Source organism: Zootoca vivipara, chromosome 1, assembly GCF_963506605.1.
Source record: "Zootoca vivipara chromosome 1, rZooViv1.1, whole genome shotgun sequence".
Taxonomy (NCBI): domain Eukaryota; kingdom Metazoa; phylum Chordata; class Lepidosauria; order Squamata; family Lacertidae; genus Zootoca; species Zootoca vivipara.
The window spans coordinates 79,138,583-79,161,881 of NC_083276.1; the positions used below are offsets into that span (position 1 = coordinate 79,138,583).

The window sequence follows — 23,299 nt, forward strand, 5'->3', positions numbered from 1 at the left end:
GCGGGTAAACCGGAGGTAGCCGTTCGTGCTTGCTGCAACCTGAGGCGATTGGCCTTTGGGGGGGGGTCACCAGAAAATAACAAAAAATGGGGCAGGGCTGGGGGAAAAACCTTCACCGCTGCACTTTAAAAAGAGCTTTAACAGCCCCGAGATATTTACGTTTGCATTGGTAGGACAACGTTCTCGTTTCCTTTTCATCACGCACAGACCCAAATATGAGCTTACAAGAGCACGACCTCCTTTCTTTGTCGCTCCAGCTGCCCAGTCCCAGCTCCCATAAAGTCCAAGACTTCTCCTTTGTCTCCAATAAGTAGCTGTGTCCTCATTCCTCTACCGAGCCCGAGCCCCCCACAATCAAAATTCAAAAATAAGCAAATAGTCCCGCCATCGAACAAAGGAATAGTCAGTCTATATTATTTTTAAAAATCTGAGATCGGGGCTTGACAGACTAGGAAAGAACCCGCCTCCCAGCTCGTCTTGGTCCGGCTGACGTTAAAAGGGTGCAGTCAGTAGGCGTCGTCTATCCGTATAACCCGCCCTCTCTGCGCTTGAGCCGCGATGTAGCTGCGCTGCAGAAGGGGTGAGAAGGCGCGCGAGGTGCGCGCGGGCGGGGTACGTTTGCAGTTTGCTTCTTTCTCGGCAACGACGGATAACTTAAGTTAAAGGAGAACTTAAGTTTGTTTCCTTGGGTTTGCTATTAACTTGCAGGTTTTGAGCATTTTCCTCTAGCTTTGCTCGACTCCTTGGTAGAGAGGGAGTGGCTTGCGCTCATCCTCTTTTCCCTTCGTTATATTAGTCAGGAAGCTCCCCATCCCGCCCCTGGCAAGCAGCAAAGGGAGCTCTGTCCAAAGGAGTTAAACAATTTGGAAACGTAATGGCGCTTAATCTAACTCTTCTAAAAGCAAAACCTAATCAGGCTAGTTGAAAAGTAACCGTTCCTAACCCTATTGAAAATCCGGGCAGCGTTGGCTTCCTAGTTTCTCCTTATTACTGAGTTTGCATGATGTAAGTTGTTTAACATTACGTATGTATAAGTTGATGGTTTCTCTTCATTTGTCTTGCTGGTGTGTTAGCTTTTTCGGTCAACTTCAGTTTCTGTAGTAGACTCTCAGACAAGCACGTTTGTAAGAAAATTCGTTGACTGTCAATATTATCTGCTGCTAGGAGGAAATCACTATACAGTATAATCAAATGCAGAATGCAATGATTAATGTATTTTTCTCCTGTTTTAACCAGTGCCATGGCAGAGGCAGGAGGCCCCACTCATCTTCTAGATGTTTGCAGTCGGAAGTTCACAGAATTCTTGTTCAATGCTGAACATAAATGCTTGGTGTGGTTGCGGGAAATCGAGGACGAAGCCATGAAGATGTTTGATAGGTAGGCTTAGGCTTTGACCCTTGAATCCCAGGCGTCTTATAAAAGGGGAAGATGACTTTTCCCACCAGTGTAAGCTCTGCACTATTCTTAAGAGATTTTAAAAATGCAGAGTACCAGTCTGCTTGGAAGGAAACCAAGGCTATCTCTCTGGCATGTGGGTTTTATTTTTGTTTTATTTGCTTTATTCTGCTCCTGGCATAAGCTGGGTATTTGTATCAGAAGTTTAGGGCTGACTATTTGAGGGGCTTTTCTGCATGTGGATTCAGTGGCTGTCGCTGTGATAAATACATATGAATACAGTATATTATTCTTTTACTATCAACTGGCTGGTATTGCAACATGTTCTGGCCTGCTAGAATGGCAGTATAATATTTAAGATATTCTTCTGAAACAGGGACCAGCGTATGGTATTGAATCCAACTAAACTTTGCTGAGGCTAGACTAGACCTTTTGGGAGCAATGGATTAGTAATGTCCATTAATTTCAGTGGGTTTACTCTGAGTATGCCAAACATTGAATGCAACTTGCAATCTTTATTTTTGATTTTAATTCAGTTCAATTATTCAGTAGATTGTTTTTAATAGCAACTTCAGTGCTGAGCCTGAGCTGATGCCCAGAACGCCTTCTCAAAAGAAGTATCGGAAGAAGAAACGATCTTCATCTTTTAAGGATGAATATAAGGAACTAACTAGAAAAAGGTATTGCAGTCAGAGGTCACAGAGTTATTATATTTTTAGATGTTCATCTGTGTGTATTTAAAAGAGCTACAGTATATCAATTCTATACTTGCCTAGGACTGAATTATAATTTGCTAAAGTGGTTGTCCCCAGGTTTTGCTAATATCATGTTCTTCTCTCTGTTTCTAGATTATACTTGTCAGCCAGCACCATACAGTGCTTAAATCAAGCCTTAGTTTTACCCTGTGCTGGGCACCTAATAAGGACAATGACTATTCAGTAGAGTAACCTATTGTTACAAAAGCCCAGTGCCTGCCCCTCTCTCTGCCAAGCAGTGGCAAGAGCGCATGGGGCCACAGGCACACAAGCAAGGTCTGTGTCCCTTTGAAGAATGGAAGACACGATGGAGACTGTTGTGCTTTAAGAAATATGGTTTATTCCCCTATATTTACACCTTTGGGACCCAGGTGGCGCTGTGGTTAAACCACTGAGCCTAGGGCTTGCTGATCAGAAGGTCGGCGGTTCGAATCCCTGTGACGGGGTGAGCTCCCGTTGCTTGGTCCCAGCTCCTGCCAACCTAGCAGTTCAAAAGCACGTCAAAATGCAAGTAGATAAATAGGAACCGCTACAGCAGGAAGGTAAACGGCATTTCCATGTGCTGCTCTGGTTTGCCAGAAGCAGCTTTGTCATGCTGGCCACATGACCTGGAAGCTATACGCCGGCTCCCTTGGCCAATAATGCGAGATGAGCGCGCAACCCCAGAGTCGGTCACGACTGGACCTAATGGTCAGGGGTCCCTTTACCTTTACCTTTTTATTTACACCTTTAGCCTGCATGGAGGGAGTCTAGATCGTACAGCATGGCCCATGGCATTGTAGACGACCTTTCGTCCCCTTCTCTAAGATGGACCTCATCCGTACTTCCTCCTCCTTCTGGCAACCTGGTCTAGGATCCTTCTGTAGCCACTTAACACCTTCTTGTAATGCTAGCAGGTCTCCTCTTCTCCCAGCCAGGCTGGTTTGCATAAGCCACCCAGGAATTCCTTTGCAGCTTGCATTCTCCCTTCATACCACAAATAATCAAAATCCTAGTATTTATTAATTTCTAGGTTTATCGTGTCTATAACACTACAAAAAATGGAGGGATTTGGTGTGGTCACACTCAATTCTAGTGGAAAACAGTTCTGTGGAATATCTGAAATTTGTATCCCAGTTTCTGGTGCCACCCTGTGGATTAAAATAGAATAAGCATATTTCTTTAGATTTTTTTTAAAAAACTTTTACAATAAGTTTATTTGCTTGTTTCTCTTTTAAGACTGTCTAGAAGACGAAGCAGTATAAAGCTAGTCCCTTCTCAGTTTCTGTCCCCATGTGAAGAGAAACTGAAAAAACTTGATGTGGGGATGGCAAGATCCATATCTGGTTTTATGGCCTGCTCTGTTGCTAAACCAGCTTCAGAAGTACAATGTGACAAGTTGACTATGTGTCCAGCAGGAGGCGGAGCACTTGGTACTGACTGTAGCCAAAGTAGTGAATTATCAAGAAAACTGAATGAGGAGATGAACGGAGACCCTGAAATAATTACTGTGGGTTCTAGCGGCTGTTCAGTTGATAGGCATGGGGCTACAGAGACTGCAGGTATAGCAAATAGCTCTGCTCTGGTGCTGACAGACACAACTGATCTGGGAAACGCAGAAAAAGATGCAGTCAGATCAATGCGTACATCCACTCCAAACACATCTTTGGATGAAAAAGCAATGTGTGAAAGTGAAGACTTTCCTGCCCAAGAACTAGTCACTAATATGGTACCCGAGGGAGAGTTTTCCCAAGGGTTAAAGAACAACACTGGAACTGCTGCAGACTCTCAGTCAGGCCACCCCCCTCCAAATAGACCTCGCAAGAGCAGGCGGGTGTCACTCGCGGAGAAATACTCACTAGCCAACAAAAGGAAAAGCATGATTCGGAAATCCATCCACAAGAGTGTTGCTAAGAAGAAAGCAGTTTGGGACTCCTCATCTACCTCTAGCCAAGTAAGCTGTAAGTAGAGACAATTCAGTTCAGTTCTGGGATGTAAGGCTCTACAAGCTGTCAATACGTAGCCTTAAGTTTGTGACATAAGGGAAAGAAATTGGCATCTCCAATACGCTGCTTATATAGAAAGTATGGGGTCACTTCCTAATTGCAGCGCCTTCAAAACTTGATAGCTAACCCTAGTAGACCCAGTGTTTTTGCCTTCTTTTTGCAGGCTAGGAACTACTCTGAAAAGTACACTGGTATTCCTTAATTGTTTACACCTCACATTTCCCCTTAACTAACACTGATTTAATAAAACCTGTGCAGGGCTATCTCGAGCAGGTCGGGCGCCCTGGCGCTGAGGCGGAGAGATTGCTCCGGCGCCCTCGCAGCGTGCAGCACGGCTTCCGCGCGGCTTCGCTGTGCAGCGCCCCCCCCCCTTGCCGGCCCGGTGCCCCGCGCCACCGGGACTGCACCTAGAGCCGGGCCTGAACCCTTTGGCATACTATGCTCTTTGTCATGCCCAGTGAAAGTGCTGAATGAAGACAAGTAGCAAATGGGCTGGTATGTTAATTCTGTCCATGTGTATGTGCACGCAGCAGAGAGAGATATACACACACACACCCTTCACTGTAGCAGAACTTGTTGACATGATTAAAGTTCTGCCTCTTAGACTGACAGAGTTGCTAATGAGAGGGAGGGAAGCAAAACCACACTTTTACCCTTCAAGCATTTGTTCAACTAATGGTTTTCTTTAACGTTTTTATTCTCCAGGCCACAATTCCATTGAAATATTCATGGATGATGAAACCAGCAAACATAGGTGAGCCAGCTTTAGCGAACGGACAGAAATCAATGCCCTTTGGAAGATGCTGCTATAACTTTAAATTTAAATTTTAAAAAGTTTTAAAAAACAAATTTCTGACCAGTGCCATTATAAAGGTTGCTAAAATGGAAACAACAGAAATATGTTTTTCTTTTAATGCATTTTAAATGTTAACATTACAGCATAGTGATGTGTTAGCACTATATCTTTCATTACAAAAAAAAATACCAAACCCAAAATCATCCCTACCTGGAAAATTGTCTTAGTGGCAGTTAAAATAAAACAAACAAACAGGGCCATAAAATGGCACCTATCACAAGGGTTTTGCTAATGTGTGTTGAGCATCAAACACCTTACCCACAGCAGCTATGTCATGCCCTCTAGTGTGGATGGATCCTAGTGGAATGTACAGTGAAGAAAAATACTCATAATGTGGAAAATAAGTTACGGTTCTGTCTGTAATTTACAGTGGAAGAGCAAAGACTGGGAGCTGCCTCAGCCTCAAGGCTCTGTTGCACTTTGGTTCTTGACTAAGGTCACAAGTGGCAGAGGGAGCTTTTGGTTCTAATTGACAAGAAAGCCCTAGTTGTCTGGCCTGTACTCCTCGCCTTCCCAGATTTAAGTGGTGATTCGCTTCTTAGCTCAGGAATCTATTGGTAAAATGTCCCCAGGGCATAAAGAGGTTCATTGCATACATATGTGTTGTGATATACACTTGAATGGTGCTTATTTAACACTTTGGATATGTTTCTGGCACACTTGACTAAAGGATTGGTCATTGCTCTCTTGGCAGCTATGAGGCTCCTAATGAATGTATAGCTTAAGGTCATTTTACGCCAGGACTGAGGAACCTGTGGGCCTCCTAATGTCATTGCAACATCAATTGCAACCAGCATTGCCAGCTGTCAGGGATGATGGGAGCCAGAGTCCAACAACATGTGGAGGTCTACAAGCTCTCCATTCCTGTTTTCCACTGTCCACTTTAAGACCAGTGGCTCTGCAAAAAGTCTTTAACTTTCCTTGGAGTCTTATGTTCAGTTTAAACTTCAGAAGTTGCACCCTGAAGGGCATAAAAAAGTATACTGCTAGACCTGGGGACATAATATGCTGTTCTTTCAGTTTTGTTCTATCAGAAGATTGAGCTTCATTCAAGTAGCCTGTAAATAGTTTTTTGGAAGTGCCTTAATTATTATTATTTATTATTATTATTATTAATTATTATTTAAACCCCACCCACCTGGCTGGGTTTCCCCCGCCACTCTGGTTTTAATCCGCTCATACTGCCACTGTTTTGATCTCAGTTGGGATGGGTAACGCTTTGTCAAAATGCCTCTCCTTAGGCCTTTTTTGGCGCAAAATGCTGAAACTGGTGAGGTAAGGTATTGATGAGCTATCTACTGGGTTACACTGGGTGAATTGCCTGCTCCTTCCTTGCACCTGCTTTATTTCAAATCACTTTCCCTCTTGTAGGAATCTGTCTGTTGGATCAGAGGTCCGGTCAGTTAGTTCTGTCAGGATGGCTGGTGATAGATGCTTCGTATTAAAAGGCATCCCAACAAAACTTGGAGACTTGAGCAAAACGCAGGGGAAGACTAAGTGTTGTATCTGTTGGGTAGAGAAGTAAATTTGGGCCTTAGACACAAGCCTCATGGAGGTAACGAGTCTTGTGTATAATCTTGGGAAGAAGTTTTTATTTGCCACCCTTGTTTTCTGTTTTGGGTGTCAGATTAGACTTGTAAAAGTATCTCATTGCAGGGACTTAAGTTCTTGTGTCAGGATAGAACTATCACCCCTTGTGCAACTGAACAGACATTATCCATCTTAACTAATGCACGTAATTAAGTCTGTACACTGCTACGGTGTTGGAATATTCTTCACTTAAATTTGCCTAAACAAAACACCACCCCTGCTATGTTATGGAGGGGCACCTCAGTCAGAGCATGAGACTCTTAATCTCAGGGGGTTAGAACCCCATGTTGGATGAAAGATTCGTGCATTGCAGGGGGTTAGACTAGATGACCCTTGTGGTCCCTTCCAACTTTACATATCTCTGACTCTGTGTCTTCTCTAAGCCAGGTAGGCCCAACCTACATGACCACACTGAACCCTTTGCCAGATATTTTAGCTTTTTTTGTGGAGGAAAGCTTTGTTTAGGAGAGCAATTGAATAAGCATGCCTTCTCTCCTTACTCCCCCATGACACCACTGCCCGTAGCGCTAGTCTAAGAAAGTTTTATTTGATCTTCTAATAGTATAAACTGATCCCGAGATTCCTGCTTCCGGTGTTTGAATATTTCCTTGAGTTTGGTTGGGTTCTCTCACTGGGTGCTATATAGCTGCTTTCTTGGAAATAGTATTTTAATACTTCTATCTCTTTCATCTTTCTTCGTGAAAAATGGCACGTGCTTATTTTACTGTTTGTATGAGTTGGACCATGCATCACATGAAGCTACCCACATGGCTATGCTTGCATGTGTTGCCATATAGGAGGGCACTGGCGCTTTGATTTACATCCATTTTTTCTATTCAGTTGGGAACTTGAAGTTTGCAGTTATTTTAATATACTGTAGAGCCCTAATTTTGAAATAGGAGAAATTATTTGCATCTCCTTTTTCTACAAAGTTACTAAAGGTAGTTATGAGTTAAGATCCTTGAGTTTTGGGGTTTCCCACTGAGGTTTTGGGACGAGCTTTCATGCCTAACTAATAAAAGTTATGCATGTGCTTCATATAGGATTCAGCTCGCTCCACCTTGTGGAAGGACTGTCACTCTAGTTTTAAAACATTGTTTTTTCCTATAGGCTTTGAACACACTACAAAATATAACTTGTGCTCTGGGCGCACCTAGTCTGAATATTTGTTGCACTTTGCAAAGTCCAGTTCCACTCGAGATGCAGCAAGGGGAATCGTGCATTAAAGGTAAACAGCTTCATGCAATCAAAGATGCCTGTGCAGCATAGGACTCTGTGGAACAAATGAAATTAGAAGTTGCCATCAACCCACTATAGCAATGTTATGAATCATTTTCTTTTTATTAAAAAAAATTATTTTTGTTTCTTTAGAATTTTAATTATATGGGTTGTGTTTCCAAGTTTAGAATAAAGGGGAACTGTGATGCAGCAGCTAAAAAAGCCAATGCAATTCTGGGCTGCATCAATAGGAGTATAGCATCTAGATCAAGGGAAGTAATAGTACCACTGTATTCCGCTCTGGTCAGACCTCACCTGGAATACTGTGTCCAGTTCTGGGCACCACAGTTCAAGAAGGATACTGACAAGCTGGAACGTGTCCAGAGGAGGGCAACCAAAATGGTCAAAGGCCTGGAAACAATGCCTTATGAGGAACGGCTTAGGGAGCTGGGTATGTTTAGCCTGGAGAAGAGAAGATTAAGGGGTGATATGATAGTCATGTTCAAATATATAAAAGGATGTCATATAGAGGAGGGAGAAAGGTTTTTTGCTGCTCCAGAGAAGCGGACACGGAGCAATGGATTCAAGCTACAAGAAAGAAGATTCCTGACAGTAAGAGCTGTTCGGCAGTGGAATTTGCTACCAAGGAGTGTGGTGGAGTCTCCTTCTTTGGAGGTCTTTGAGGCTTGACAGCCATATGTCAGGAATGTTTTGATGGTGTTTACTGCTTGGCAGGGGGTTGGACTGGATGGCCCTTGTGGTCTCTTCCAACTCTATGATTCTATATAAGTTAGCCTGCATAAATGCTTAGCATCTTCTCCTTCCAATGGAAAGGACTTTGCGCAAGAGACCTGAATCTTGGCATACTATTACTATGCCTAGATTAGCATTGTCTAGAGGACACGTTGCGCCCATGGTACGATTTCTACCTAGGTTTAGCTGCCATCAGTTGAGGGTGGCTTTTGTGATACTGTTTCAGAAAATACCCTTCATTGAACTAATTGTGCCTTCTCCACAGAAACAGCTGAAACTAAAATTATTGACACCCGGGTCCATGGAGCTGACTATTTAGCCCAGAACTGTCCCCGTGAGCAATTTCAGAATATACGGTATGTTTTCTTTTGGGAGCATAATCTGGTATGGCCTCTTTTTTTTCTTTTCAGCTTTGATTTAATCCACATCAGTATCTAGTCAATGCAGTTACCAAAAGTTGTTTAAGGTAGAAAGAGTTCTCCTGGAAGGTATCATGATGCCTTGTGTTAGGGAATGGTTACACAAGTATATCTGATGAAAGCTTATCTTTGTTCTGGGAGATGAGTTCTTCCAGGATGGGTCCAGCCAGTGAGCCAGATTCTTCTCTCTGATCTTATCCCACGCCCCACTCTATGGGTCACCACTGGCAGGTGGGTGGACTTAGAAATAGTATGCAGTCCATTATCTTTACTGTAAAAAGCTCCAGAATGAACATCTCCTACTATAACTAACAGATCAGAGGAAATTTGGATAGTTGGGTAAGCTTAACATGTGTTATGTACAGGCAAAATTGGCTATCATGAAACCATGTGGCATAACAGAATACAGCCATACCTTGGATCCTGAATGCCTTGGTACTCAGAAGTTTTGGCTCCTGAACGCCACAAACCCAGGAGCATTCCAGTTAGCGAACGTTCTTTGGAACCCAAATGTCTGGGGCTTTTGCGGCTTCCAGTTGGCTGCAGGAGCTTCCTGCAGCCAATCAGAAACTGCGCTTTGGTTTCTGAACATTTTAGAAGTCAGAACGGATTTCTGAAACGGATTCCATTCTACTTCCAAGGACGACTGTATATTCTTGAACATGTTACTATATCAAGGTGTTATCTTACTCTAATCTGAAGAGTCCCAAATTTTGGGTTCAAAAATATATAGGGTTTTTTTTTGTTTCTTGTGCTTGCTAGGTTTTTGTTTTGTTTTGTGTTTGTGGTTTCCTCTGTAATCTCTCCCCCCTCCCCAGTTTTCTTTGAGCTTCACTGGAGAGCTTATAAGGCACCTTGACCTCTAAAAGGACATCGAGTAAGAGGCCCCAAACCTTTTGATCCTGCTGAATCGTTGGGAGTCTTCAGATCTCTGACAACAAGGATAATTTATGTAACTGGGATTGCTATGTATACACTTCATGCTCTTTTCAGGAGCCAGAGTTATAAACAAGCAATGGATGAGCTGCCTGCTGCCCAGCACACACAGGATGAAGGCGCTTCTCTTCCTAGTCACAAACCCACATCTCCTGCAAACAAGCTCTTGCCCTTATCTGGCCCAGGCAAGGTAAGTAAATGCCAAGGACAACATAATGGCCCTTTGCTGGTGCCACATCACTAAGAACATCCGTACTCTTCCGACAGATCGCACGGCCTTTCAAAAACTTCTTCCAGACAATACAGAAGAGCCAGCTACTCAAATCCCCAGGGTCTGCAGGCCACAATAGTGTAATGAAAAATCTCATCAAACGTGGCACCCCTAGTAAACCTACCTCCAAGGTAAGTTATTTCCCCATCTTGGGTTTAGGAATAATAAAAATAAGCCCCCCCCCCTAAAAAAAGTGTCAAGGATGCTGCTCAAGTTAAAAGTCTGCTACACACTGAGCTCCTGGCAGCTGCAGTTACCTTGTGTAGCGGGGCTAATGGACCTCTGCATGAGACCTTCCAGAACTGCTGCCAGCTGGATTGGGTTTGGTGAACTAATAGTGTGGGCTTATGCATCCTTCTGTCACACCGAGAGATGTGAGGTTGGGGCTAGGACTGTCATTTTTTACGTGACGCCGTGGGAAGTGTCCAGCGCATACCAGCAAGAGAAGTTTCTTCCTCCACTTGTGCGTGTGGATCCGATTGGTCTGCCTTACTCTTGCGGAAACCAATTTAGGAGGTCACTGGCCAGACCAGGCCATCTTCTTCTGCCCTGTGTCTTATCTGAAGCATGGCTGAAGTCTCTTCAAAATAAAGCTTGTTGGGCTTTCCAGCTTTGGTTTGGTTTAATTCCCATTCCTGCTGTGGAACTTGGGATCTTTGATAGCATTAAGGCAGCAAATTATGATTTATTTGCTTCATCTCTCCTCTGTTATTACTGATAAGGTAAAGAGGTTACTTGCTGGGCCCTGGTGCCATGTTGCATCTTCCCACAAGCCTTTGCTTTACTATGGCAGAAGGAACTGTTATTGAATCACTCTAATGAACTGGTTAGTTAGCATTTAGACTTCATGGAAACTAAGTAACTTGTCTTTCCTTTCCTTTTCATATCCATCCTACCAAAGGGAGAGTTTGTTGTAAGTAACTATTTTTCTCATTTTGTGGCCTGGGAATTGTTTTCTTTAAAAAGACTTAACTGCCCTAAATGCGCTACCCATTTTAGCTGCATATGGATCAGTACCTAAGTACTGCTACATGTACTGATCTGGCTTTAACTCGTGGTAGTGAGGTTGGAGAAAACATTGCTTTTGTTGGCTAGTGGGTCAATAATAAATAATAATCTATATATATAAAAATGTAAAAATCGTGAAAGTGTGTGTTCCACTTTTCTCCGTAACCGCTTGACCGATCGTCCTGAAATTTTGACACAATGTTCCAGCCCCCCCCCCCGAGTGTTGTTAGAAAAAAAATCCCTCAAATCTCACACCTGGGCAGGTATAAACCTGCTCTCCTACAAATTAAAACAGACCCCCATTATCAGACCCCTAGGCCCCTGCCAGGCTGCTAGGCCCCCACTAGGCCCGGGGAGGTCCCAGCACGGCCTTTGTTTTATGTAGCCCCCTGCCAGGCTGCCAGACCCCCACTAGGTCCGGGGAGGGGGAGAGGACAAGCGCATGGATCGCAGGCTGCGGCATGGCCTTTGTTTTATGTAGGCCCCTGCTAGGCCCCCACTAGACCGGGGGGGGATAACCCACAGCAACGCACTTAGGGGCACGGCAAGGGGTTTTTACTTTAAAATTTAGCACCACTACCCCCCAAAAAAATCCCCCACCAAATAACCACAAGACAAAAATAAATACCATCCTTCAAAATGTCATGAGATACGCCAGTCACGGAGGGGGTGGGGAACAAACAGAATAGATCATGGATCGGGACACATGGGGGCAGTCACAGGGATTAGCCACAACAATGTGCCACACTCACAATCCCTGCCTCCGCCACGAGATCCTGTAAAACAGGGGGACTCTGAAGCTCAGGGGGATCTGAAGGGGGCCTATTACCCTCCATTGGACAGCAACACGTGCAGGGCCAGCTAGTAATAAATAATAATGGTTGCTGCAACCGGAAGTAGTCTAAACTTTCTACGCATCATAGGAAAAGGAGCGACAGCGTCTTGAGAGTTTGCGGAAAAAGCAAGAAGCTGAGCAGCAGAGGAAGCAGAAAGTTGAGGAAGAAAAAAAGCGGCGACTAGAAGAGATAAGGCTGTAGGTAGCTGTTCACCCTCAGTCCCCTTTGGATAACTGTGGGCCATTCACCTAGATAGGTCCAGCCTGCAGACTAAACTATGCATGGCAGTCCATTTAGATAAATTACACCACCTTTCCCAAGCCTGGCATATGATGTCCTTCATGAGGAAGTTATGTTGCCGCTGAAAGGAAGAAGGTGACTCAGGAGTGCACTCTCGGTGAGGACCTGATTCTTCCTTTGCATCACCAGCTTGAATTCAAGCTAGGGAATACGTAATTAGCAGCCTGGTGGCATCAGGTGATGGGCAGGCAGACCATAGGTGGCCTGTGGGGGGAGGTCATGCCAAAGGAAGAGATAACTCCCTTCAAATATGGCAGGACTTACTGGTGTAAACCCTTCATAGCACTGAAAATATATTTCTTCTACATTTATTGGGGTAGGGGAACTGTCAATCACCTGAGATCACTATGATGTCAAATGGAGCATTTTTCCTTGATGGTACAGCATGCTAACAAAGGAAATTGACGTCAAGCAAGGCTTGCTGCATTTTTGTATTATGTTGGAAGCAGCCCAGAGTGCCTGGGACAATCCAGTCAGATGGGCAGGATATAAGTAATAAATAATAATAATAATTAATAATAATAATAATAATAATAGTTACCACTGATCAGCTGGTTCAAGCCCTGCTTTCTACAAGGATTGGCAGCACTACCAAGTTCCCCATGGGGAGCTCTGTACTGCAGCCACTTCCAGCGGGCTGATTGGCCATGATAGCAAGCCTTCCTTGCTATTGAACAATTGGGAGTGCATGTGAAGGTTCCCTGTGGCACATTCCCTGCCTGCCCCATACCTGATTCCACATATGATGCCAGGTATGGGCCTGCTGGACGTGGTTTGGGGGAAGCAGCACTGCTTGCCAAATTGGGGCTTGTGCCAGGCCTAAGGTTCCCCAACCTCTGCTATAAACACACCTGTTTATACCTCACAGAAAACGGGAAGAACGGCTAAGAAAGACACTGCAAGCTCGAGAACGGGTGGAGCAGATGGAGGAAGAAAAGAGAAGGAGAATGGAGCAGAAGTTATCTCAACATGAAGAAAGGAGCGAGAAGGTGGGAGGTGGTCCTATTTTTTTTCTAGCCTTACAAAACATTTTTTTATGGCAGTAGTCAGAGCATGTAAGTGGATTCCTATTGGTACGCTTTGTCATCCATTCCGAGATATGTGGTTGTATGTTTTATTAAATAGGCTACCAATCCCAACATTAATTCTTTGTATATATGTAATCCAGGGGTCACTAATGTGGTATCCTCCAGGTGTTGCTGGAATACAGCTCCCATTATCCCTGATTATTGGCCATGCTGACTGAGGTTGATAGGAGTTGTAGTCCGACAATATCCGGAAAGCACCACATTGACTATTCTTGGTTTGGCCTCTTGACAAGAGCTGAGGAACTTTCACCCAGGTGTTGCTGGACTCTGCCCCAGCCAGTGTGACCCAAGGTAATGATGATGGGAGTTCCAGTCCAAGAACATATGGAGGACACTTGGTTCCCTAGCCTTGCTCCTGGCAATCCTGTGAGGCCAGGGAGGCTGAGAGACTACAACTAGCTCAAGATCACCTCGTGAGAATTTGAACCTGGATCTCTTCAGTTCTGGTCTGGTACTGACTACAGGATCCCACTTGGTACTTGGCACTGAGATCAAAAACTCAAATCAGTACTTCACAGGCATGTAGGGTTGACAATTCTTAACGAGGATACATTAGCAGGGTTTTAAGATTACTTGTAATTTTATTATGAATGGATAATAGGTGATTTAAATCTCTCTCTCTATATATATATAAATGTAAACTGGGCATGTGGGTGCGTTTCCACTTTTCACCAAAACCACTTGACCGATTGAGGTGAAATTTTGACACTACATCACATGCGAATGTCCGAAGGCTATAGGAAAGTTTGCTAAGACAGATGTGTCACCTACGCCAGGTAAAAACCCCAAAACCCCGTGTTTCAGAACTCACAAATCATATGAAAGTGCATGCTGGGAAAAGAACTAGGTTGCAAACCAGCGCCCTCTACCGGTGGCTACACTGGTACTACACCTATAAAACCTTCCCTCTCAACAGCACCTCGGCTCCCATTTACATACTAGGCTGAAGCCTTTACAGACTAGGCCGAATGGAGGTACTGACTCGCCTGGGTGGGGGCTTGGGGGAGGAAGGGACAGGATAGGTCAGGACACGGTGGGACCAGTCACAGGGATGAACCGGGGGGTGGGGGGAGAATGGGGTGTTAATATGTCAAACATCAGGACAGGGAAGGGGGAATCACAGGGATAAGCCGGGGCGGGCGGGTAGGGGGAATCACAGGGATACGCCTGTCTAAACAGAACACACGTAAAACAGGGGGACTCTGAAGGTGAGGGGAGTCTGAAGGGGGACTCTGAGCCTCCATTTAACAGACTGACCCACAGCAACGCATGGCAGGGCCAGCTAGTATGTTATAAATTAAACAATGGACTTGCAGTATCTTGATAAACAATAGAGCCAAGGAAGGGATTAGAGGGAAGTCGATTTGTTTTGTTTTCGTATTTTTATTTTTGGAAAATCAATAAAATGTTATTTTTTAATATATGTGTGTGTGTGTGTGTGTGTGTGTGTGTGTGTGTATGTACACACACACACACACACACACACGATGAGGTCTGAATATGAAAACTAAAATACAGAAGAATCTTTTGCACAGGTGCGGGAAGAGAAAGTAACAGAGGAAAAGACCAAGAAAAGAATATCTACTAAGAAAGTAGGGGAAGCAGAAGCGCGAAAACAGAAGGTGCTTCAGATGGTGAGCACTGCATTGAATTTCAAGTGAAAGGGTGTACAGAATAGAATGAAACTGAGGTGGAGGATTAAGCCCTGTGTGCTGGAGACTGAAACAGTCAAACTCCTGAGCAGTGTCCTGAAAAGTGCATTTGCTGTTGCTTGAAGTATCAAACCCTGGAGGTCTCCTTGGAAAAGATGCATTTAAATCTCCACTGACCTGTTGATTCCTATTAACAAAGCCAGGCCACAAGGAGTTGTCAGAAGGGGTGAGGAGTGAGCAAAATATGGAAGGACTCCTGGTGAGAATATGGAGGTTTTTAAAACCTACCTGAATGTCTTTGCATCTAGCTTCCTAGCATTCATGTGGAGAAGAGGTAATACCATTGCCACATGCCCTCAGAGATATTAAATGCAAAATCCTCTAGCTCAGGCATTGCCTTCTGTATCTCTTAGAGAGCCATGAAAAAAGCACCCAAGTTCCACTGTGGTTTTCACTGCAGATATATGGGTGAGAATTGAGAAGTATTGTCTGTACCGCTCGGTTTGTTTCTAAAGCATTCTGCTTGGCTATTTAGTTTTTTTTAAAATAAACCTTGTTGTTACAATAAAACCCCTCTTAATACAATTCCTTTTGTGTACATAAGGAGCAGTTAAATATAATGGGGCAGATTTCTCTTCGTTGCACTACAGGGACTTGGCATTTCTCTGCCTGCTCTTCATGTTTATGGTGGGTGCTGATTCTGTACTCCTTGTTTCAGGAAGAAGGGCACAAACTTCGAGAGTGGAAGACCGTTGGAGAAATTAAGAAAATGCTGGAGCACAATTGCACAAAACAGGGGAAAGGGTGAGGACTTTGCTTCCTCGGTTACAAGGTTGGATGACCCTAGGACACTTGATGGAATGGTGTAGATGCAGTTCTGACGACTCCCAAAATTGTGTGCCAAAGGGCCAGTTCTAAAACCATATGGCTTTCTTTGGGGTAATAACTGCATTTTGTAATTAAGGGAAACTGCTTAAAGCTGCAGTCCTAACACACACTTGCTAGTAATCTAGTCACAAGTAAATATGTTTATGTATGCTCTCCTTTCACTTTTTAGACACCATGGACAGCACGATAAAGAGAAATTGGTGAGACCCCTGGAGCTAGCAGTAGTTACAGAAGAGGAGGAAAATCTGAAGGTACGCCAAGGAATTGGAAAGCCAGGATTTGAAGTGGGGGTGGGCATAAAGCCCCACTTGCCAGCACCTATGTAAACAAATCCACCTAATTTTAGCAGATGCCTTTTCAAAATGCAAGACATTGGCTTGTCCCTTGTACTGCTGATGGGAACTGCTTGAATTGAGTATTTGTTTGTCTGACATTTAAATTCTGTAAAGTGCTGTGTTAATCTTGTGCAGCTATGTTCCCACCATACTGAACCTGATTGTAAGCTTGTGCATATTTTTTGCACGATATGCTCTTCAAAAGAACTGAGTTTACACTTATATTTGTTTTTCGGGGAATGGGATGTGTGTCTGGGGAATCACCCAGGGGAAAGGTAGCGATCACTATTATGCTTCACTGATGATGGGGGAGCAGGCAAGAAGAGTTAACGGACATAATAGTGGAGCATCTTAATGGATTTTTCTGAAAAGAAACTTGTTTTTTGAAGACCCTCTGCATCTTTACAAAAAAAATAGCTGCTGGTGCCTTCTAGTGAAGAGGCTACCCTACTAAATTGCAATGCAGTCTGGGTGAAGTGGATGGAATCAAAGACCATTGTAGAATAGTCAGCTAATAAATCTGATCTTGCTAATAGGATGAACAGAATTCTACCCACCTAGACGAGCTGCAGCAAGAAAAGAAAGCTATGCAGGTGGACACAGTTCCTGCTGCTAATAAATGGTTGAATATAACTGCCCAGGTAAGCGATAGATAGTTGAGGCCTGTGGTCAGATCCTTGGGCTTTGAATTGGAAAGTGACTTGGATGTCGGTTGGTATCTCACAAACTTGTGATACCTTTTCAGTAACTGAAATTAAAAGCAGTCCTCTGTTTTATGCTCGGAGATATATTCACTCTGTCTATGCCCTGAGCAGTGGGCAGACGCAGTCCAAAATTGCCTTCTGTTGCCCCTCCCTTCCCTTTGCCTGTTAAGTAAGCACTTGGGGATGGGGCAGTGTCTGTGTTTTTGCAGTTCCCCTCACTTGTACCCTTGCTGTGTAGTGTGCCTCAAAGCATCAGTGGGGCCTACACTGTGATTAAAGCAGATCAAAAACAGCCAGGTGGTATATTGCCAAAAGTGTTAAATGCCTCCAACTTGGGGACCTTTTATTTCTCTTCTCCCCTCACCCTACCAACACCTTCTAGCACAGTCACTGGCATAGGTTTTTGAGTGAGTTTTGTGACCCAGATGCTGCATTAAGCATTTCCTGAGGCTGTACACTTCCTTCCTCTTTGAAGGAGGCAAGGCATCGAAAATAACACTCTTTTGAATACATATTGGAAGAAACCTACAGCTGTTTATGCTGCAATAAGCGGTCATGAATTCTAAAGGTGCTGCAGTTCTGACAAATGAGCACAAGGGGGCATGAGAATATGAAGAACTAAGCTGTTTGACTGCTGTTATCAAAGAAGACTGGGAATATTTTTAAGGGCAGCCCCTCCATGGCTGCAGCCAGTGCTTTTTATCTGGGGGTACACATAAGGTAAAGGTAAAGGGACCCCTGACCATTAGGTCCAGTCGTGACCGACTCTGGGGTTGCGGCGCTCATCTCGCATTATTGGCCGAGGGAGCCAGCGTACAGCTTCCAGGTCATGTGGCCAGCATGACAAAGCCGCTTCTGGCAAACCAGAGCAGTGCACAGAAACGCTGTTTACCTTCCCCGCTGTAGCGGTACCTATTTATCTACTTGCACTTTGACGTGCTTTTGAACTGTTAGGTTGGCAGGAGCTGGGACCGAGCAATGGAGCTCACCCTGTTGCGGGGATTCGAACCGCCGACCTTCTGATCGGCAAGCCCTAGGCTCTGTGGTTTAACCCACAGTGCCACCCGTATCCCACGCACACACTTTCCAGTATGCTATTCCATTTAGCCTGGCGGCAACCAGAATGAGGAAGGTGGAGTTTCATAATCCCCATGTTGCCTTGTGAGTATCTGTTGTGCAGCTCCAATAACTCACAAAAGCACAGGAGAAGGATTGATTACTAGAAGCCAGCAAGAATGCAGTTCAGCATTGTTCTGGTTAGACCTGGAGTTATTGTCTTTCAGCCAGTTAAGGAGGAAGCTGTGAGCACTATATATAGCAATGCCCTTGCGTGTCTATGAAGTCCTAGACTTCGTGGTGTTTCAAAGTGTCAGCATGTTGGAACAAGCTCAGTTCCGATGTATAATGTAACTGGCTGCTTTGACGTTATGTATATTCATGTATTCATTCTTGAAGTAGCCACTCCCTGGTGACATATTGTGATAGACAAACTGGAACTACCAATCTCAAGCCTTAATTTTCAGGAACTTGCATAGCTGGTGCCTTTTAGTACTGTGGCACAGTCACCAGCATCTCCCTAGCTATTTATCTTTTGGACTGTGCCACCAATGGCTCATGCCTGCAATAGCTCAAGGACCGTCTCTCCCTTTATAAACCAGCCTGGACTCTGCAATCATCATCTGAGGCCCTTTTTTGTGTGCCTCCTCTGCAAGAGGTTTGGAGGGTGGCAAGGCAAGAACAGGCCTTTTCGGTAGTGGCTCCCTGCTTGTGGAATGCTTCCCCCAGGGAAGCTCATCTGGCACTGTCGTTATATATCTTTAGGTTCCAGACAAAAATGTTTCTCTTCAACCAGGCTTTTGGCTGATTAATATTCTATGGGCTTATAAATGTGTTTGGAATGAGTGTTTTTGTTTTGCTTTGCTTCACTTCTAAATATTTATTTGTGCTTATATTCTGTATTTTTATTTTGTAAACCACCCTGAGATCTTTGGATGAAGGACAGTATATAAATTTAATAAACAATAATAGTATACACACATTACAGGGGGGGGGGACCTCAAGCTCATTAGAGCATCCGTCTTCCATATTAAATATTATAGGTATGGTAATCATAAGCTTTCCATAGTGATTAATGATCCCAGAGGATCCCAGTGCTTGCATAATAAGAAACTTAAGAAGGCGGCACATGTTGAAACATTGGAACTGGAAGATGTGTAGCCAAAGAGCCCTGTTGGCAAATTGCTGCACCTGTAACGTTAACCAATCCATTCAGGTCTCGTCTTTATTACAGAAATCTCCTGCTGGCCGCTCTAGTCAAATGAGCCCCCAAGGTCTGAAAGGTACCAAATCCCTCAAAGTCAACCACAATGACTATGGAATGGACTTGAATAGCGATGACTCCACGGATGACGAAAGTGAGCCCAGGAAACCCATCCCTGCATGGGCCACTGGTAAGAGCGATTTTTCACTGGCAGCAAAATGGTATCACTGACATTACAGGGTTCTTGCTTCAGATTCTAAGGGTCCTCTCAGTTTTTGCTTGGTCTGTCCTAATATGTAAACGAATCTCTCAGAGCTCAGTTCTGCTACAAGACCCTGACAGTACCACAGGAGCCTTCACAGCGCCTCTACACAACCTTACGGAGAGAGCAAAGTCAATGTATGCTTCATTGTGCTCTATGAGATGCTCTTTCTGGATGGTTGGTGGAAGGACCCTGAGTGAGATGCAAGGAAGATCTCCCAGGGTGTGAGAGGACTGGGAGAAGAAAGGAAAGCCCCCAGGGGAGAGCTGGGAGGGTCCCCCACTTTCTGTGTGTGACAAGGGTTAAGAACTACCTTTGAGAGAGGACTCTGCACTTTCTTCCTCTGTTTTTGTTTTCATTTAGTTTCTTGTATTGTGAAAAAGCTTTAATAAAATCTTAAAGGGGGAAAAATGAAATTCATTGTGTAGCCAACTTGACCAGCTTGAAATATAATTTCTGTTCTGCAGGCCTGCCTCTATTTGGTCATCTGACAAACTTGCTTTTTAATTCCTTTGGGGTTTTTTGAATCAAAATGATAAGTGTGTTTGTGTGGTGGAGACTATTGGATGATTACAGTGGGGTATTCCGTGTGTAGGCCGAGCCATACCTAGATCTGGTAAATGCTGCAGCTGAATTGAGCTGCTGGCTAGAGTCCACTCAAAGATTGGGTTTCACTTTTTTTTTTCCCCCTACGTAGAAGTGCTTCAAGTGGAGATGTGTTGCTACTTGAAGGATTACTCACAGAATAACTGCTTGTTTCCTCAGGTCTTCAGCTTAATGAAGCTGTTACATACCAATACTACAACCCTCCAGACATCAACAAGTTCTTTGGAGTAATCTTAAGTCCTAAACTAGAAGCTATCTTCTATAAAAGTAAGCCGAGGTATTTCAAGCGCACAAGTTCAGCTGTTTGGCAGTCTCCACCTCTTCCAGGTACCAAAGCAGCATTGCGTGCCTCTAACAGTATGAAGAAGCACTGAAGCTGTCTAGAACCACTTATGGAGCTCAGCTGCTTTTTGTCTGTCATGTCTATGTAAAATGCATCTGTAAGGTATTTTAATGTTTTATATCTTGTGCAATAAAGGTTTAAATGCTGAAACTGTCAAGAACTTTAAAAAAATAAATGAATAAATAAATAACCAGAGTAATTTTGCTTTGCTTATTTTGGATGCAGGTGTTGACCGAATCTTCCAACTAAGATGAAAAAAGAGGTTGTAGTAGACTTCAATACTGCTGGGTTTATCTCTTCCCATTATGCCTTCAGGTCCTAACAGACTGTTTCTTAACTGCACACCAGCACAAATGGTTCTTCCAAGCTAATGGTGAGAGAGAAAGAGGGCAGTTGAAAAAACAAACTGACAGTAGTTGGAATAACTGAACAAGTAAACAAATTGGCAAGAATGATGTGAACGGAATTCTTGCTCAGTATCAACCAAAGGCATCATCGCCAGACTAAACTATATTAATACTTTATGGGACTTCCTCTGCCTTTTTTAAAAAAAGTGGGTTTGGTCTTATGTAACGACTAACAGCCTTTAGTTTTAGCACACAGTTCCCAAATGTTATCCTCTCAGATTTTCAATAGCTTGGGGACAAGCCTTTTTTACCTGCTCAGATCAGAACGCAGATTCACTTCTTCAGAAAGTTAGATTTCAGTGTGACATACAAAGGTTGCATGCATTTGCAGTCAAGTAAATAAAAGACAAATATTTTGATTGACTTTCCTAGAAAGGCAGTAAAACCAAGGAATGTTACAGCTCACATGGTTATTTCTGGAATTTTGAGGAGGGTGAAATCCGTCATCTTGACAAAGGCAGTACATAAACTCACTTTTCATGGCTCTGTCTAATGGGAGAAAAGCGAGGAGGAATTAAAGAACCTTTTAATGAGGGTGAAAGAGGAGAGCGCAAAATATGGTCTGAAGCTCAACGTCAAAAAAACCAAGATCGTGGCCACTGGTCCCATCACCTCCTGGCAAATAGAAGGGGAAGAAATGGAGGCAGTGAGAGATTTCACCTTCTTGGGCTCCTTGATCACTGCAGATGGTGACAGCAGTCACGAAATTAAAAGACGCCTGCTTCTTGGGAGAAAAGCAATGACAAACCTAGACAGCATCTTAAAAAGCAGAGACATCACCTTGCCTACAAAGGTCCGTATAGTTAAAGCTATGGTTTTCCCAGTAGTGATGTATGGAAGTGAGAGCTGGACCATAAAGAAGGCTGATCGCCGAAGAATTGATGCTTTTGAATTGTGGTGCTGGAGGAGACTCTTGAGAGTCCCATGGACTGCAAGAAGATCAAACCTATCCATTCTTAAGGAAATCAGCCCTGAGTGCTCCCTGGAAGGACAGATCGTGAAGCTGAGGCTCCAATACTTTGGCCACCTCATGAGAAGAGAAGAATCCTTGGAAAAGACCCTGATGTTGGGAAAGATTGAGGGCACTAGGAGAAGGGGACGTCAGAAGACAAGATGGGTGGACAGTGTTCTCGAAGCTACGAACATGAGTTTGACCAAACTGTGGGAGGCAGTGCAAGACAGGAGTGCCTGGCATGCTATGGTCCATGGGGTCACGAAGAGTCGGACACGACTAAACGACTAAACAACAACAAAATGGGAGTATCACAGTGACCTTGGCTTTATTTACATGGAGGTAGCTAGCTTTAGGGTTTTAAAGTGATAATTGCAACAAATGTGCTTTTTCTTATTTGAAACTGCCTCTGGGGACTGCTGTATCAAAGGACAAGAAGTAATGCCCTTGTCCTGGTAGCAAAAATTATCCGACATGAGGATGCCAAGGCAGTTTCCTTGGAGGAGACAAGCCCAGATCTGTCCTAGTAGGCATGTTTAGTTTCAATGTCCAAAACAGCAATTAGGCACAGAAGGTAGCTAAACACGATTTATGTTGCGAGGCAAACCTTGATGAAAAGTTGTGAATCCAGACTAATATATTACTGGTCATGCTATAAAAGTGAGCCTTGGGATTAATCAGTTGGTAGCTAATTTTCATTGATTTATCTGTTTTGGATGTAGGGGAGTCTATTGGAATTGTAAGTTCTCCAGCATTCTCTATTATGCCATGCATCGTCTCTGCCTAAAAAACCAGTAGCCTACTGTCCAGATTGTGGTTGCTGCCTGTCACAGACTCCTCTTGTGCTAGCAACTGTGTGATACTAGTAGGCAAAAGGAGCCAAGTGGTCCTTGTGTTGCATTGGCCAACATACTTCTATCTTCCTCCAGGGCAAATGCTTGCAAGCCACCCTATGCTACCAGGGATATCTGCTGGCATAAGGAAATGTACACATGTACACCCTTGTCCTGGAGCAGATTTTTGGTGTTTTGAAGAGCAGGTGGTCTCAACCCAAAGAAGAGATCTTACTTTTTCCAGCTCCTCAGTTTGCTACACTCTGTATCTGCATGTGGACTTAGAAAATTGAAGCTATGGCTATCAAATTGGCCTTGGAGCAACAACCCACTCATTCATAACAAGCCCTTGTTTGAAGAAGGCCTGTAAGTCGAAGTAACGTTCATGTCTTGTGTTAGAAGAATCTTGTCCCATCAGCTGAAATCTGAATTGGCGGTAATGACATAGCCAGAAGAGCAGGAAGGAAAAAGATAAATCAGTCGCTATGGATGTTGAAAGAACAGCCCTTTGTACATATTTTTGTACAATGTGGTTTTTTTTTAATCCCATGCATCTCCTTTAACATCAGTAAAACAAAACAAAAACCTTCCATTCCTTTTGTCTGCATAAATCGGACCACAGAGGCGGCTCACATGTAATTTGTGCT

At 43.9% G+C, this 23,299-nt stretch overlaps 1 protein-coding gene across 1 annotated transcript; it reads left to right on the plus strand.

Annotated features, from left to right (window-relative positions):
- The first annotated feature begins 1,018 nt into the window (after nucleotides 1-1,018).
- Nucleotides 1,019-20,918, plus strand: LOC118088960 (inner centromere protein A). The gene is made up of 18 exons (XM_035123223.2): nucleotides 1,019-1,377; nucleotides 1,962-2,075; nucleotides 3,369-4,090; nucleotides 4,841-4,889; nucleotides 6,233-6,266; nucleotides 7,692-7,809; nucleotides 8,818-8,908; nucleotides 9,965-10,097; nucleotides 10,175-10,309; nucleotides 11,080-11,091; nucleotides 12,110-12,219; nucleotides 13,191-13,311; nucleotides 14,946-15,044; nucleotides 15,781-15,866; nucleotides 16,120-16,201; nucleotides 16,822-16,926; nucleotides 19,280-19,439; nucleotides 20,277-20,918. Exons 1-18 carry the CDS (start codon nucleotides 1,211-1,213, stop codon nucleotides 20,489-20,491), a joined length of 2,553 nt encoding a protein of 850 aa, XP_034979114.1. The 5' UTR covers nucleotides 1,019-1,210; the 3' UTR covers nucleotides 20,492-20,918.
- The last annotated feature ends 2,381 nt before the right edge of the window (nucleotides 20,919-23,299 follow it).